General features: G+C 38.8%; 2 protein-coding genes across 9 annotated transcripts in view; both read left to right on the forward strand.

Annotated features, from left to right (window-relative positions):
- csnk1g2b (casein kinase 1, gamma 2b) overlaps positions 1-1987 on the forward strand; it is a 37269-nt gene extending 35282 nt beyond the window's left edge. For all 7 annotated transcript variants that reach the window (XM_044199174.1, XM_044199177.1, XM_044199178.1 and 4 more), the window contains one exon: positions 825-1987. In XM_044199174.1, the coding sequence (XP_044055109.1) occupies positions 825-879 (55 nt within the window). In that variant the 3' untranslated portion in view covers positions 880-1987. The remainder of the gene's footprint in view (positions 1-824) is intronic.
- Positions 1988-2292: 305 nt separating this feature from the next.
- Positions 2293-11850, forward strand: mfsd12b (major facilitator superfamily domain containing 12b). Of its 2 annotated transcripts, XM_044199172.1 has the most exons (9): positions 2293-4575; positions 5319-5529; positions 6340-6472; positions 6571-6756; positions 7550-7642; positions 7756-7848; positions 8011-8184; positions 9296-9390; positions 10709-11850. In XM_044199172.1, the coding sequence occupies exons 1-9, from the start codon at positions 4305-4307 to the stop codon at positions 10842-10844; spliced, it is 1392 nt and encodes a 463-aa protein (XP_044055107.1). In that variant the 5' UTR covers positions 2293-4304; the 3' UTR covers positions 10845-11850. The 2 variants fall into 2 exon arrangements, with proteins under 2 accessions (XP_044055107.1, XP_044055108.1); XM_044199173.1 differs by lacking the exon at positions 9296-9390.
- Positions 11851-12601: the final 751 nt, after the last annotated feature.

Here is a 12601-nt window from a genome sequence, read left to right on the forward strand (position 1 = left end):
TTGTTATTTGCAAGTATAACTCGGATTTTAACCAGTCAAAATGACATTCAAGAAACCATGTTACTCAGAGAAACCAGGTTACGCAGGTAATCGGAGAACACCTTTCACTGTAGTAACTGGTTACTGTAAATATGCGTATACATTCAGATGAGTAAGGAGATTTCTCCCCTACTTATGTTGAAAGCATTACTTACTTATTTTAACTGTAGTAGTGATAGAAGACGTTGCTTCCTGCCCTAAATTTTACAAACAGTGGTTCAGCGTTGGAACCAGACCTATTTAGACTGCGAGAGACCACTTTGTGTTAGTTTCCGTTTTAGTCTGACTTTGGACAGAATTCATTTAAATACGAGAACGCATCTCTATGATCTCTCCTTTGGAGTCTTTGTCATGCACATAGGTACTTAAAGCCGATTAGAAACCTGGTTACCCGTATACATGGCAAAGAAATGCACTTTCTCCAGGAGAAATCTCACTGCGGAAATCAGGTTTCTCTAATCTCTAACCTCAATTATGGAAACCAGATTTCTTGTTTACATGACGTTTAAGTAATCAGCTTACTAGAGAAAGTCGACTGTGTGTGTGTTACTGCACTGAATGTTTTATACATCGATTTTTGCTAATAAAGAAGCAAAGTTTGAGTTTAGCAAATCTGCATCATACCAACTGGAAACCAGATCCAAAATTGAACCGGCTATTGACACCTAATCCTAACAAGCAGTGTTTTAAGTGCTGTATTGATATTCATGTATCTCATTTGAATAGATGTGTCTCACAAAATGACTTTTTTCCTAAATGTTAAGTGTTTCTTTGTTTTCCGGCAGGTGCTGTTGTTTCTTCAAAAGGAGAAAGAGGAAAGCCCTCCAGAGGCACAAGTGAAAGAAGAGAACGGAGAGAACTTGAAACCTTGAAACATTGTGGTCACTGTCAAGTTTTAAATGGAAGCAACTACACAGACCCCCTGTCCCTTATCTCTTTCCAGCTTCCCCCTCACCTCTTTATCCCTCTCACCTTATTTCCCCTGTCACTCTGTACCTCCCCCCTTCGCGCTCTCTCTTTCTCATTCTCAGTGCTCCCTGGCTACTGGCGAGTAAAAGGAATGTTGCAGTCCTACTGACTCCACAACAGACTCTTGATTCCTTTACCGACGAAAAATAAACGTACCTGCATTACAACGGGGGCTTGAGAAAAAGTAAAAAAGCTGTAACAATGAAACTCGAATACCGTGGCGTGAATATGAAAAAAGATACTGTTTGAAACAGTTGTTGTATTCTAGATTCCATAAAGAACGCTTATTGTCAGCTGTTGATCAGGGGGAACCATTCGAGTGGTTCGAGTGAAAAGAAATCTGCTCATTAGGAAATTGTTTTTTTTTTTCTTTTCTTTCTTTTCTTTCTTTGGTGTGTGTTTTGGGATCAAGGTAAAGTGGAAAAGGTGAACTAAGCTGATGTTAAATCTGAAAGACACAGGAAGCATTTCATCTATAAAACAGAATTTGGAGGATTTTTATGTTGGTTTTTTTTTCCCTTCTTTTTTTGTAATTGAATCCTCTTTCGAAGTCGAATCCCTGCATTGAAAACTTATTTTTATGTTGTAGTGTTCTGGAGTTCAATTCTTTTCCTCACTCTGGCTTTCTTTTTGTCTGTCAACGTGGACTTTGTAGCACAGTCACTGGCATCAGGTACTGTGGAAGATTGAGAGAAACAGATATTAAGCTCTCTTATTATTATTATTGCACTTTTGGAAAAAAGAAAACAATTACAGTGGAAAACTTTAGGTTTGAAATTAACAATTAAGAAAACAACTTAATAAAGACTGTTCTAGGAAGAGTCCTTCACAACGCTTATATCTGAGTTATGGCTGAAAAATGTTGTCGATTTACATGGGGGGGGGAAAGAAATGTCTTTGGATTTTTATTTCTTACATCAAAATAATTTACCAGGAAATCATAGTTTGTGCCTTTCTAAGTAAAATGTTTAAAGCTCAAGTGAGTGTCCCGCAATGACATTTTATCTAATCTGTCCCAAATGCTCACTGGATTACTGTCTGTCTGTCTGTCTGTCTGTCTGTGTTATGTGTGTGTGTGTGTGTGTGTGTGTGCACTCGCAAATTTGGAGTTTTTTGTAAGTGAATGTGTTTAATGACTGTGCACATCCCTTGCTCTCACTTATAAGCAGTACATGTCCCCTCCTTTCATCCTCTGCTGTGACAATCACCACATCTGAACAGTGGTGTTGTTTGGCTTGGAGAGAGATCAGGACTGTGCGTGCGTGCGTGCGTGCGTGCGTGCGTGCGTGCGCGTCAGAGATCTAACAAACAACCCAAATCTGTTTGAACCACGGTTTCATTTTGTCAGGAGGTCACAGACAGACATGCTGTACCTCAGTGAGCTGCATCTCTCTGAAATTATGGGCTGCTGTTTCTGAGCCTGAAAAGAAAGGAACCTTCCCAAATTCAAGGTGTACTGAATTGGGGAAAAAAACAATTTTTGAGTTCCTTGCTGCTGCAAACAATACTTTAATGTCAGGCTGCAACTAGTGATTATTTTTATTATCAATTAATCTGCTGACTATTTTCTCGATTAAGCATTTGGACAATAAAACATCAGGAAACAGTGAAAAATGCCTAGGCCACACAGTGATGCCATCAAATCAAGTCTTGTTTTGTCCGACTAAAAGTTCAAAATAAGAAAAGTAGTCAATTCTCACATTTGAAAACCTGGAATCATCAAATGTTTGCCATTTTTGTTTTAAAATTGACTTTGAATGATTAATCGATTATCAGAATATTTGCAGATTAATTTTCTTTAGATCGATTAAGCGACTAATCGTTGCAGCTCTACTTTCATGTATCTCTTCGATCATTTATTTTATCTGTGTTCTTTTTGTTTCCTGGCCAAAATAAGGTGCTCTGTCTGTGTTCAGGATTGTTTTAATTCTCCCCCAACGTCTCTAGGTCATTAAGACCGTAAAGTTGGGGGATTCACAAGAGACAGATTAAAACAAAAATGGTCAAAATCGAAGCAGCGGGAGCCAAGATATCCTGACTAGTATGGGTCAAATTCCAAAAACACTGGATCCTACATTTCCCATAGTGCAATTGGATGTCTTTCATTAGACCTTTCCTGCCACTAAATGCCCCCTCCTTTAAACCTCATATACCCAGTTTGTAACGCAGGCTTTCTGTTAAAAAATCTAAGTCTCGAGCCCAGGTGGAGAGAGAACCCTGATGACATCATCTGGGTTATTTTATTCAAACTGGAAAGCACTACTAAAGTACTCCTGATCATGGGTGAACTGAACTTCATGTGTCAAATCAGTGGAGTGTCCCCTTTTAAAGACCCACTTGAGCCTCGTTATTATGATTCATTAAAGTTTAAGTTTAGATTTTATGTTACACAAGACTGACTGACGGCATGCCACCACTGTGTGATATGAATGATGACCATGACAACACAACATACAGTATGCGTCATGAAATGGTAAAGGGAAGTTTAGGTTGTTTTCCACTTGAGTTTACAAAAGGCAATGTTGTATAAATCCATACTAATGGATTGAAAACACATACTTGACAACAGAGACCAGTTGAGGTGCTAAATTTCAGAATTAAAGTCAGTTCAGAACCCAAACACAACTGTAGAAGGAAAAACACAAGAAATCTTAACACATCTGACATCTTGCTTTCATATAATCTGGTCATCTTTTTACAAAACTGATATTTTAGCTTATCTGTGTCTGCAAACCTAATTGATTTCAAGTTATGAAGGAGAGATTAATATTTGTTCGACTGATTTAGAGGACTAAAGTGGGTTCCGTGCTTGAATCACTCGCTGTGTGAAGAACAAAAAGAGGAACTAACTGTATTTGGTAACAGTAATGTAACTCACGGGGTTTACATGCTTGGCTATTAATCTAATTTAGACTACACCGGAGGCGTGTAAATTGCAGAGCTGTAGTATAATTTTAAAGACAAAACAAATCTGCAGCTGCTCAAAGGATGACACACGGTGCACCAGCGCGCTTTTAGGCGTGAAGTCTTCGGTGGATCTCGTGCCGCTGACAGCTCAAAAAAGCTCTTTGTTCGCGCATTAGCTGAAAACTAAACCGGTTCAGCTGACCAGCTGGAGACCCGGCTTGGAATAAAATCGGGTAGATTTTTGGGGAGAGATGCTCAGACCAAGGTTGAACTGTGTTTTTGCTCAACGTCTGTTAGTGTAACTATTTGCATTATGTATTTGTAAATATGACAACGACAGATCTCTAATTGTGAATAAAGGAAGTTTTATCACAGGAGTCAAATCAATCATGGAGCAGTCTGTGCCTGCTCAGAGGTCTCTATCAGTCTGCAGGCGGGTATGTTTCGCAGCGGGACATTTTCTAAATGACCTGTGCGCCTCTATGTGGTTCACCTATCTGCTGGTCTACCTGCACTCCGTGCTCGGCTTCCAGAGCACCTATGCAGGTGTGATGCTGCTGATTGGTCAAATAGCGGATGGCGTCTGTACGCCTCTGGTTGGATATGAATCCGACAGAACACCGGGCATTTACGGCAAGAGAAAAACCTGGCATCTGCTGGGTAAGTACCTGACTGCATCTGCTCCTCACAAGCAAAGATAGAACTTGTTTTAAATTATTAAAAATATCTTAAGTCCGTGCTTGTCTGTATCAGAGTTCTGGATATAACAATGGTGGAAGAAGTATTCAGATTCGTTACTATATTTTATTACATTACAAGTAAAAGTCCTGCATTTAACATGTGACCAAAGTAAAAGTACAGAAGTGTTTCCAGCAAAATAAACTGAAAGTATCCTAAGTAGAAGTACTTATAATGCAGAATGGTCCCTTTCAGAGTGAAATAGGCTATGTATTATTGGATTATTTGATTACTTTTTACTACTTTATATACTGTTTAATCTAGAACAATGAATCATATTGTATTTATTGGTGATATAGCCTAAGTGGCTAATAAATGTAGTGGAGTTAAAAGTAATTTTCCTTCCTCGGAGCTGGAGTATAAAGTTGCATAAAATTCAAGTGAAGCATACCACAAAATTGTACTTAAGTACAGTACTTGAGTAAAAGTGGTTTGTTACTTTTTTTTAAAATATTAAATAGATATAGAAATATGACCTACAGGAATGTTTTAGTGACTTTAAAGACCACCATAAATTGTAGTGACTGGGAATATTACAACAATACTTACTGTGTTTATATAGTGACTTTCTAAACCGAGTACAAAATGCTCAAAACACTATACATGGTGTCACGTTTAATACTATTCTAGAGGTGATTAAAATAACTCTTTCTCTACTTTTCCAGGAACTGTTTGTGTTCTTGTATCTTTCCCCTTCATTTTCAACCCCTGCCTGGCCTGTAACGACAACACTACTCAGTGGGCTCAGATTGTTTACTTTTCCCCCTTCATCATCATCTTCCAGTTCGGCTGGGCAGCCACTCAGATCTCGCACCTCTCCCTCATCCCGGAGCTGGTGTCCAGTGAGAGCGACAAGGTGGAGCTGACCGCATACAGGTGAGGTGACGTCATCACGGACGTCCCGGACGGGGAGCGTCGCCTCGTCTTACTCACGTTTTTAAAATGAACAAAACCGTTGACTCAGTTTTATTTTAAAGGAATGATAAACTCATACTGACATTGAGTCTTTGAGGGGGGAAAAAACAACGTCATTGTTTTAATTTAAATAAAATACAATTACACTAAAGCTAGTTTCTCCAGCGTTGCCTACCCTAGCTTTAATAGGTGAGAATCAGGCTTGGAGGATTAAATAGTCAGTAATAAACTGGTATTGTTAATTGTCAGCAAAATTAGCCTTCAAAGTCATCACAACTGATTCTAGTTTTCAGACTGGAATATTTTACTGTCTGAATCTAAAAACATGAATGATGGGCTCAGTTCTTCCATTGTTTATCTTCTCTCCGTTCTCCCAGTCTCTCCTTTTTTCCTCTACTCAACCCTAGCCTGATTCCCATCTTTAAAAAGTTGTCATGACTTCCTCTAATTCCTTCTTCCTCTTCCATTGTCCGAACTATGAGAGCAGAACGGGCAAAACTATGTGTGCTCATCTACTTGCAACCTCAGATTCAGGCGATTATTATGCCAGTGGAAGTAAAACAATAAGGCAGAAATAGCAGCCAAATTTCCAGTTAAAAGAAAAGAGAAGTAACTCTTTCCTCATGTTATGCAGAGCAGCTCAAATCTGGAGCCATACATCTTTGAATGTTGAAGCAAGAACAAGATACCTCTGTGTCTTCTGTTATCGTTCCTTTAAAGCTGTAACAAAGTTACTGTTTGATTGTTTCAATTATATTCCTCCTTGTGTAGGTATGCCTTCACTGTGGTGGCAAATATCACAGTGTACACTGTGGCCTGGCTGCTCTTTCACTTCCAGGCTCAGCACAATGTGGACCCCTCCATCACAGACGACCTGGGCCAGGTGGACATCCCTCTGTTCAGGGTAAGAAGAGAGATGCCAGAGAGATTTATACACTCCTGAATCCCTATTTTCACCTGAGCGCTCTCTCTCTCTCTCTCTCTCTCTCTCTCTCTCTCTCTACGCTGGCCCTCATTATGCTGGGCACTGGAGCTTTATTCTCTCTGTTATTCCACGTCGGCACAAAAGAGAATGCGTCATCCTCGGGGACAGAGAATCAGCTGATCACACCTTCCCCCTCACAGGAAGCTTTGCCTCTTCCTGTATTTCAGTGGAAGCACTGGCTGAAGGAGCCCTCCTTCTACCAGGTGACTCCTAAATCTGTGCTGGGTAACTTGCTGCTGATTCAGAAGGTTTCTCCTCCTTTTTCTCACAGGGAACGGCATTGTAACTCTGGATATAGTTTGTTGTCGAAGTTAAATCACATGTACTCTACATAGTAGCTTACCTTACAAACCAACCTGTTGTGTTTTATAAAATTTAATATATTTTTTCTGTCGTAACCGGCAACCGTTTGCTTCCAGTCATTTCCGTATGGTGTGAAAATCCATTAGTGCAGGGTAGAAACCTGTTTAGTACAAAAAGCTGTAATATTTGGTCATATTCTTAGTCTTAACTGATTTTTGATCAAATATTTCATCATTTAAATCATGAATTTTTCGACAGCTTTGTTATAAGAAAAAACGGATGCAGATGAGAAGTCTGGCTTATTTATTAGTACAAGTTTATATTCCTTAATATCAGACAACAACAAAAAAGTGTCATTTTGGTATTTAGTACTGAAACTCTGGTTTTGGCACTGGCATCAAAAAATTTGAAACGATACCCAACCCCAACTGTGACGCTTTACGCAACTCAAGCAAGTTTCAAGAGTAAACTAATAGATTTTCATATTGCATAAAAATAAGTGAAAACCAATGGCTGCCTGGAGCGCTAGGAAATAAATACATTCAAAAATCTAAAACTGCTTAACAAACATTCAAAATGGTCAACAAAAATGTCAAGTACACACTGTATTATTTGTAGATTTATTTGCTCAAACCAGCAAAAACACTGAATTGGTCCTTTAAATCTTGTTTCCTTTGTTTGATTTTGTACCAGATGGCTTTCCTGTACATGTGCACGAGACTAATAGTCAACTTATCTCAGACCTACATCTCAGTTTACCTCACCAACTCACTGATGTTACCAAAGGTAAGGCCAACACAGTGTGTATTCATTCAGTAACTTCTGTAACTCATTATGTGGCCTCTGTTTGTGAATCGTCTGTTGCAGTTTAAACACATATTTCCCTTCTCTCACCTCAGAACTTCATTGCCATCATACCTCTTGTGATGTATATCAGTGGCTTTGTTTGCTCTCTGGTCATGAAACCAGTCAGCAAGCTCATAGGAATCAGTGTGAGTCTCTACCTAATAAGATACATACATTTCTATCCACTTTGTTACCATATTGGCAACAACACTTCCTTGTGTTATGAATTCACGTCTGTTGCATGATTCATAAATTAGTGATTTGAAGGAAAAGTTGAATTAAACTGAAATGTATGTGTCCGCTGTCAGATTACCTATTTGATCGGCCTGTTGTTGGTGCTTGGCTTCGCAACCTGGGTGTTTGTGGACAAGAACATGGGAGCTGAGAGCATCTATGGAGCAGCCGTGCTGCTGGGAGCTGGTTCTGCTACAATCCTGGTCATGTCTTTGTCCATGACAGCCACACTCATCGGGGAGCAGACGGTGGGTGGAGGGGAACTAACCTACAACATTTCACAGCTTTGTAGGAGAGTTGTTACATGGAGGAATTAAAAGGACGAGGCTGGCTATTAACAACAAATCCCATGAACAAACCAATACCAACAATTAACTGACACGTATAAATGTGTATTAATCCACGGCTGAAAACAGTCCCCAACAAATGCACAATTTACGCCAGTTTGAGTAACGTTTGGTAAAGACTACAGTGCCCAGCTGTTTTAGGAAATTACTGGGCCTTTTTAAAAAGTGAAACCATATGTTTATGACCTGTTTTTAAAGATTTACACCTTCAGTAGGAATGAACGGGCTTGTGACTGAGAGCCACAAACTTGAAAAGTACTGAGAGAGAGAGACTAAGCTTTATGTTGTATATGTTAATTTTGGTCTTTTCATGGGATTTGGTGACAAGAAAAATATAGAATACTGCAAACCTTATCCTTTAATAAATTGTGGGAATTGATAATCAGCTTACTCAACAGTGCCATGGCTGGTTTGACAGTTACAACAAAGTGGTTTCCTAGTCTGCCAAAAATCCTTAAGCCTATCAAGGAACAAATACCAAAAATCACATGCCACTTCAAAATCACATTTGCAAGTGCAGGAGAATATGCAGATGCTGATTTTATCCTTATTTTCTAAATGTCACCTCATCACAAGGCAGAAGCAAACAGCGACCTTTTTGTTTTAAATGTCACATCAGAATCAGCCGTCCAGTCACAGGAGAGTTAACTGAAGATCTACAGAATGATAAAGTGTATTATTTATTTGTTGTAATAATAAGATTATCAAACCAGTCAGTTTGTCCTCGTACTGCTGGATCACAGTCATGTTAGAAGATTCTTTGGGAAATTAAAGGGGTAGGGTTTGTAGTGGTTTGTATCACAGCACATTTTACTGCTGTCACATCTCCTCTCATGTCTGTCTTTCTTCACTCACACTGTCTGGATAAGTGCTCACAGAGAGTCTATTGTGTGTCTTATTCACAGAAAAAAAATGCTGTGAAGAATTGTGTAGGCGTTTCAGATAGATTTCATGCCTCTGTGCTTTACCGCAGTGACCGTAATAATCTTTGATCGCTGTCTTATTTTGGCAGCAAAGCGGGGCCTTTGTTTATGGATCGATGAGCTTCACAGACAAGGTAGCAAATGGCATGGGGGTCATCCTCATCCAGAGCTCGCGACCATGCAGGTGAGTCTCTCTGTGACTGACACTCCGCTGCCTTTAGCAGGCCTTTTCACCGACACGCAGTTAAAATAAAAGTTTGGAGGAAGCTGTCAGAAAAGATGTAGGCATTTCCCACAGACAGATGAACCACAAAACACTGCCTGTTTTCACTTCTTTTTTCTGCATGGCCAGAATACCAGGAAATCCTCAACAACTTAAATGGTGACAGCTTTTTTTTAAATATGTATAAGCAGTAGTACCCAAACTTTTTTGCTTGTGAAACCTTAATATGAAGCAATATCTCTTTGAGACCCCTTGTCACAAGTTGCATGTCTATAAGTTGTGAGCAGTTCAGTCAAAGAGCAATTTTCTCTTGTCAGACTGTTTCATTTGAATCATTTTTAGAGACCTGAAGAGGTAAAACTGTGCAGTAATACACAAAAAAAAGGAAAAAATGGAGAAAAGTCTGAAAAATAAACGTGTTTTGTGTAGCCGAATTTAGTTTTTTTTCTTGTTTCCTACCTGGATGATCAGCTCGTGACAACTTGTGGGGGTCGGGACCCCCCAGGTTGGGAGCCACTGCTTTGAAGGAAAAAGATGCAGATCATATCTATATATTTGTTATTGTCATCAAATCCCATGAAAAGACTGAAAACCAACAATGAATTGATCCTAAAAAGTATTGCCTGTGTTGCCAAAGCCTGATAAAGCTCATTCCTCTCCACCATAGACCGCCACTGTTGTCCAAAAACTATTAAAAACACATAAATGAGCCATGTTGTTGTACTGGGTGACATGTTCCTTCATTACAATCAACATGGGCACTGTAGTTTATTTTCAGTTCCACATGCCTGAAACACTCACTAGGGCACCAAATTTGTATTAATCCACAGCTGAAAATAGTCCCCAACAAATGCACTATTTATTCCTGCTTGAGTAATGTTTGCAAAAAACTACAGTGCCCTGCTGTTTCAAGAGATTACTTAGACTTTTAAAAAAATGAAACAATATATATATGGGTCTTGTTTTAAAAGATTCAGTAGGAACCAATGGATTTGGGGCTGAGTGCCACAGACAGGATAGGGAAGTCAGAAAGTACTGACAGATATGATGGTTTTGGCCTTACATGCATAAAGAATAGCACCAGCCTTATCCTTTAACTTGTGGCTGCGCGTATGTTTTTCCTCCACAAAATTAATTCACCAAATAGAGGATTTTTCTTTGAAGATGTGAAAAGATTAATTTGGCTTTATTGCCACAGTTGACCTTTCACTTCTCAAAGACAACACCTTTTTTTGTCACAGTTTAACAAAAGCCTTTGTCTCTCTTTCCTCTTCAACAGCACAGACGCCTGCTGCCAGGACTGTGTTTGGTTTTATCGTGACGTCATGGCGACAGTAACCGGGGGCGTGGCCGTTCCTGCAGCACTTTGCCTATTCACAATTCTAATCTGGCCAATCAGGATACGGAAAAGTTAGGGTTCAAAATCTACACCACACTCATTGGTGGTCATTGTCTCATACCTGTGCACACACACACACACACACACACACACACACAGAGAAAACATGTCATGTCAGAGATTTAATAACCTACAGTTTTAGGTTAGAGGCAGTTGTGTTTTGGATTTCTCTTTAGATTTTGCTTTTTTCTGTTTAAACCAACTGTTAGTATCTCAGCTGGATACAGAGCATACCTGTATATAAGCTCCTCAAGGATCATGCCATGCTCATTAATCTTTAAAAAATATTTGGACATAATTTACTTTTGTTTTTTTTCTAAATATTTTGTAATTTTTAATTTCGGAAAGCAAAGCCTTGCTTGTTGGACATGGTGCAGAGGACAAAGCCATGCTACCACCTAGTGTGTGAATTTGTAACTACACTGCTTTCCTGGAATTATATGAAAGCATTTGCTCCACATCACAGGTGAAGTTTGTGACCAGAAAAAGATCTTTAAATGGATTCAGATGTCTAGAAGAAATGTAGGAATTGAAATCACAATATCACAGACTCATAAATACAAAATATAATATTTCATATAGATATCTAAAAGTTCTAAGTCAAGGGCAACTGGACTGGCTTTAGAAGTTGCCCTTCTAGATATGACCTGGATAACTCAGAATCTCTCTAATATAATGTGATCCGACCTCTGCCTTGACTTTCTACTGTGAATGAAGCCAAATGTCTTCGCTGACCTGGCAGCGATTGTGGTGCTGTTGCCAAGGAACTGAACTGGGTGAACTTGACTCCTCGTTTGTGTGTGTGTGTGTGTGTGTGTGTGTGTGTGTGTGTGTGTGTGAGTGAGTGTAAGCATTAGAGGTAATACCTTCCTGACCATTATTATTTGTACCACTTGCTTTGATCATATGTAGGAGAAAAAATAACCAAACACTGTTTTTTTGGGAAAGTAAATCTGAAAATGAAAATAGACGCTTGCTGTATCTTCTGACTGAATCATTATTAAATGATTTTATACACTGCACATTTTTGTTTTTCTTCTTTATTTAGTCTATTCCTGTGGTATGTTTGTAGTCTTTGTTCAGCTCATGAAAGCTGCATGTTTAAGTTTGTAAATGTTATAGTAGCTCAGTAAATATACTGTGTATCAAAATTTAAGAGCAAACTGATCATGTGTGTTCCTCAGAGAAAAGCTTTCAAGGACCTCAAAACCCATGAATCAGTAGACTGTGATTTATATTCTTCCTGTAATGGAAATTGCTTTAAAAATCTATTTTTAAAAATAAATTCAAGCAGGTTCAACCATCATGTGTTAGTCCTGTTTTCTCTTTAAGGGGCTTTGGTTCGCTGCAGTTAAGGCGAGAGTTTATATTTCACTTTTAAGCTTTGATTTGTTAAGAACCTCAGGTAATATGATCTTGGTTTTATCAATTTCAGGGTCTCATTTTGTGTTTATGGGTCACTCTTTTCTGTGCAGTCTATTTTTTTAATTTTAAATTTAGACTGAGAAACATGTTTATTTTTACAAAATTCCTCACCTAGTACACATAGTGAGGAAATCAGCCCAGTTACTCTGTCTCATAAAGAAGGGCCTTATGGAGGAATGCAACTGAATTTATACACTGAAACAAACAAACAAACAGAAAACATTGCAAGTTCGTTGTGAAACAGAGATAAAATAAATACAAATTAACAGAGGAGTGTGAGAAACAGTAACAAGTAGGACAAAAGAAAACCCCAGGGATTTATGGTAAATGAGAGATCAGCACTGAAAC

The sequence above is a fragment of the Siniperca chuatsi genome, linkage group LG6 (genome assembly GCF_020085105.1).
Source record: "Siniperca chuatsi isolate FFG_IHB_CAS linkage group LG6, ASM2008510v1, whole genome shotgun sequence".
NCBI classification, from domain to species: domain Eukaryota; kingdom Metazoa; phylum Chordata; class Actinopteri; order Centrarchiformes; family Sinipercidae; genus Siniperca; species Siniperca chuatsi.

Bases quoted from the DNA above. Each gene is read 5' to 3' on its own strand.
- mfsd12b (XM_044199172.1), top strand. From the start codon at position 4,305: ATGGAGCAGTCTGTGCCTGCTCAGAGGTCTCTATCAGTCTGCAGGCGG. The intron at 4,576-5,318 runs GTAAGTACCTGA...CTACTTTTCCAG, and splicing joins AAAAACCTGGCATCTGCTGG to GAACTGTTTGTGTTCTTGTA. The intron at 6,757-7,549 runs GTGACTCCTAAA...ATTTTGTACCAG, and splicing joins AGGAGCCCTCCTTCTACCAG to ATGGCTTTCCTGTACATGTG.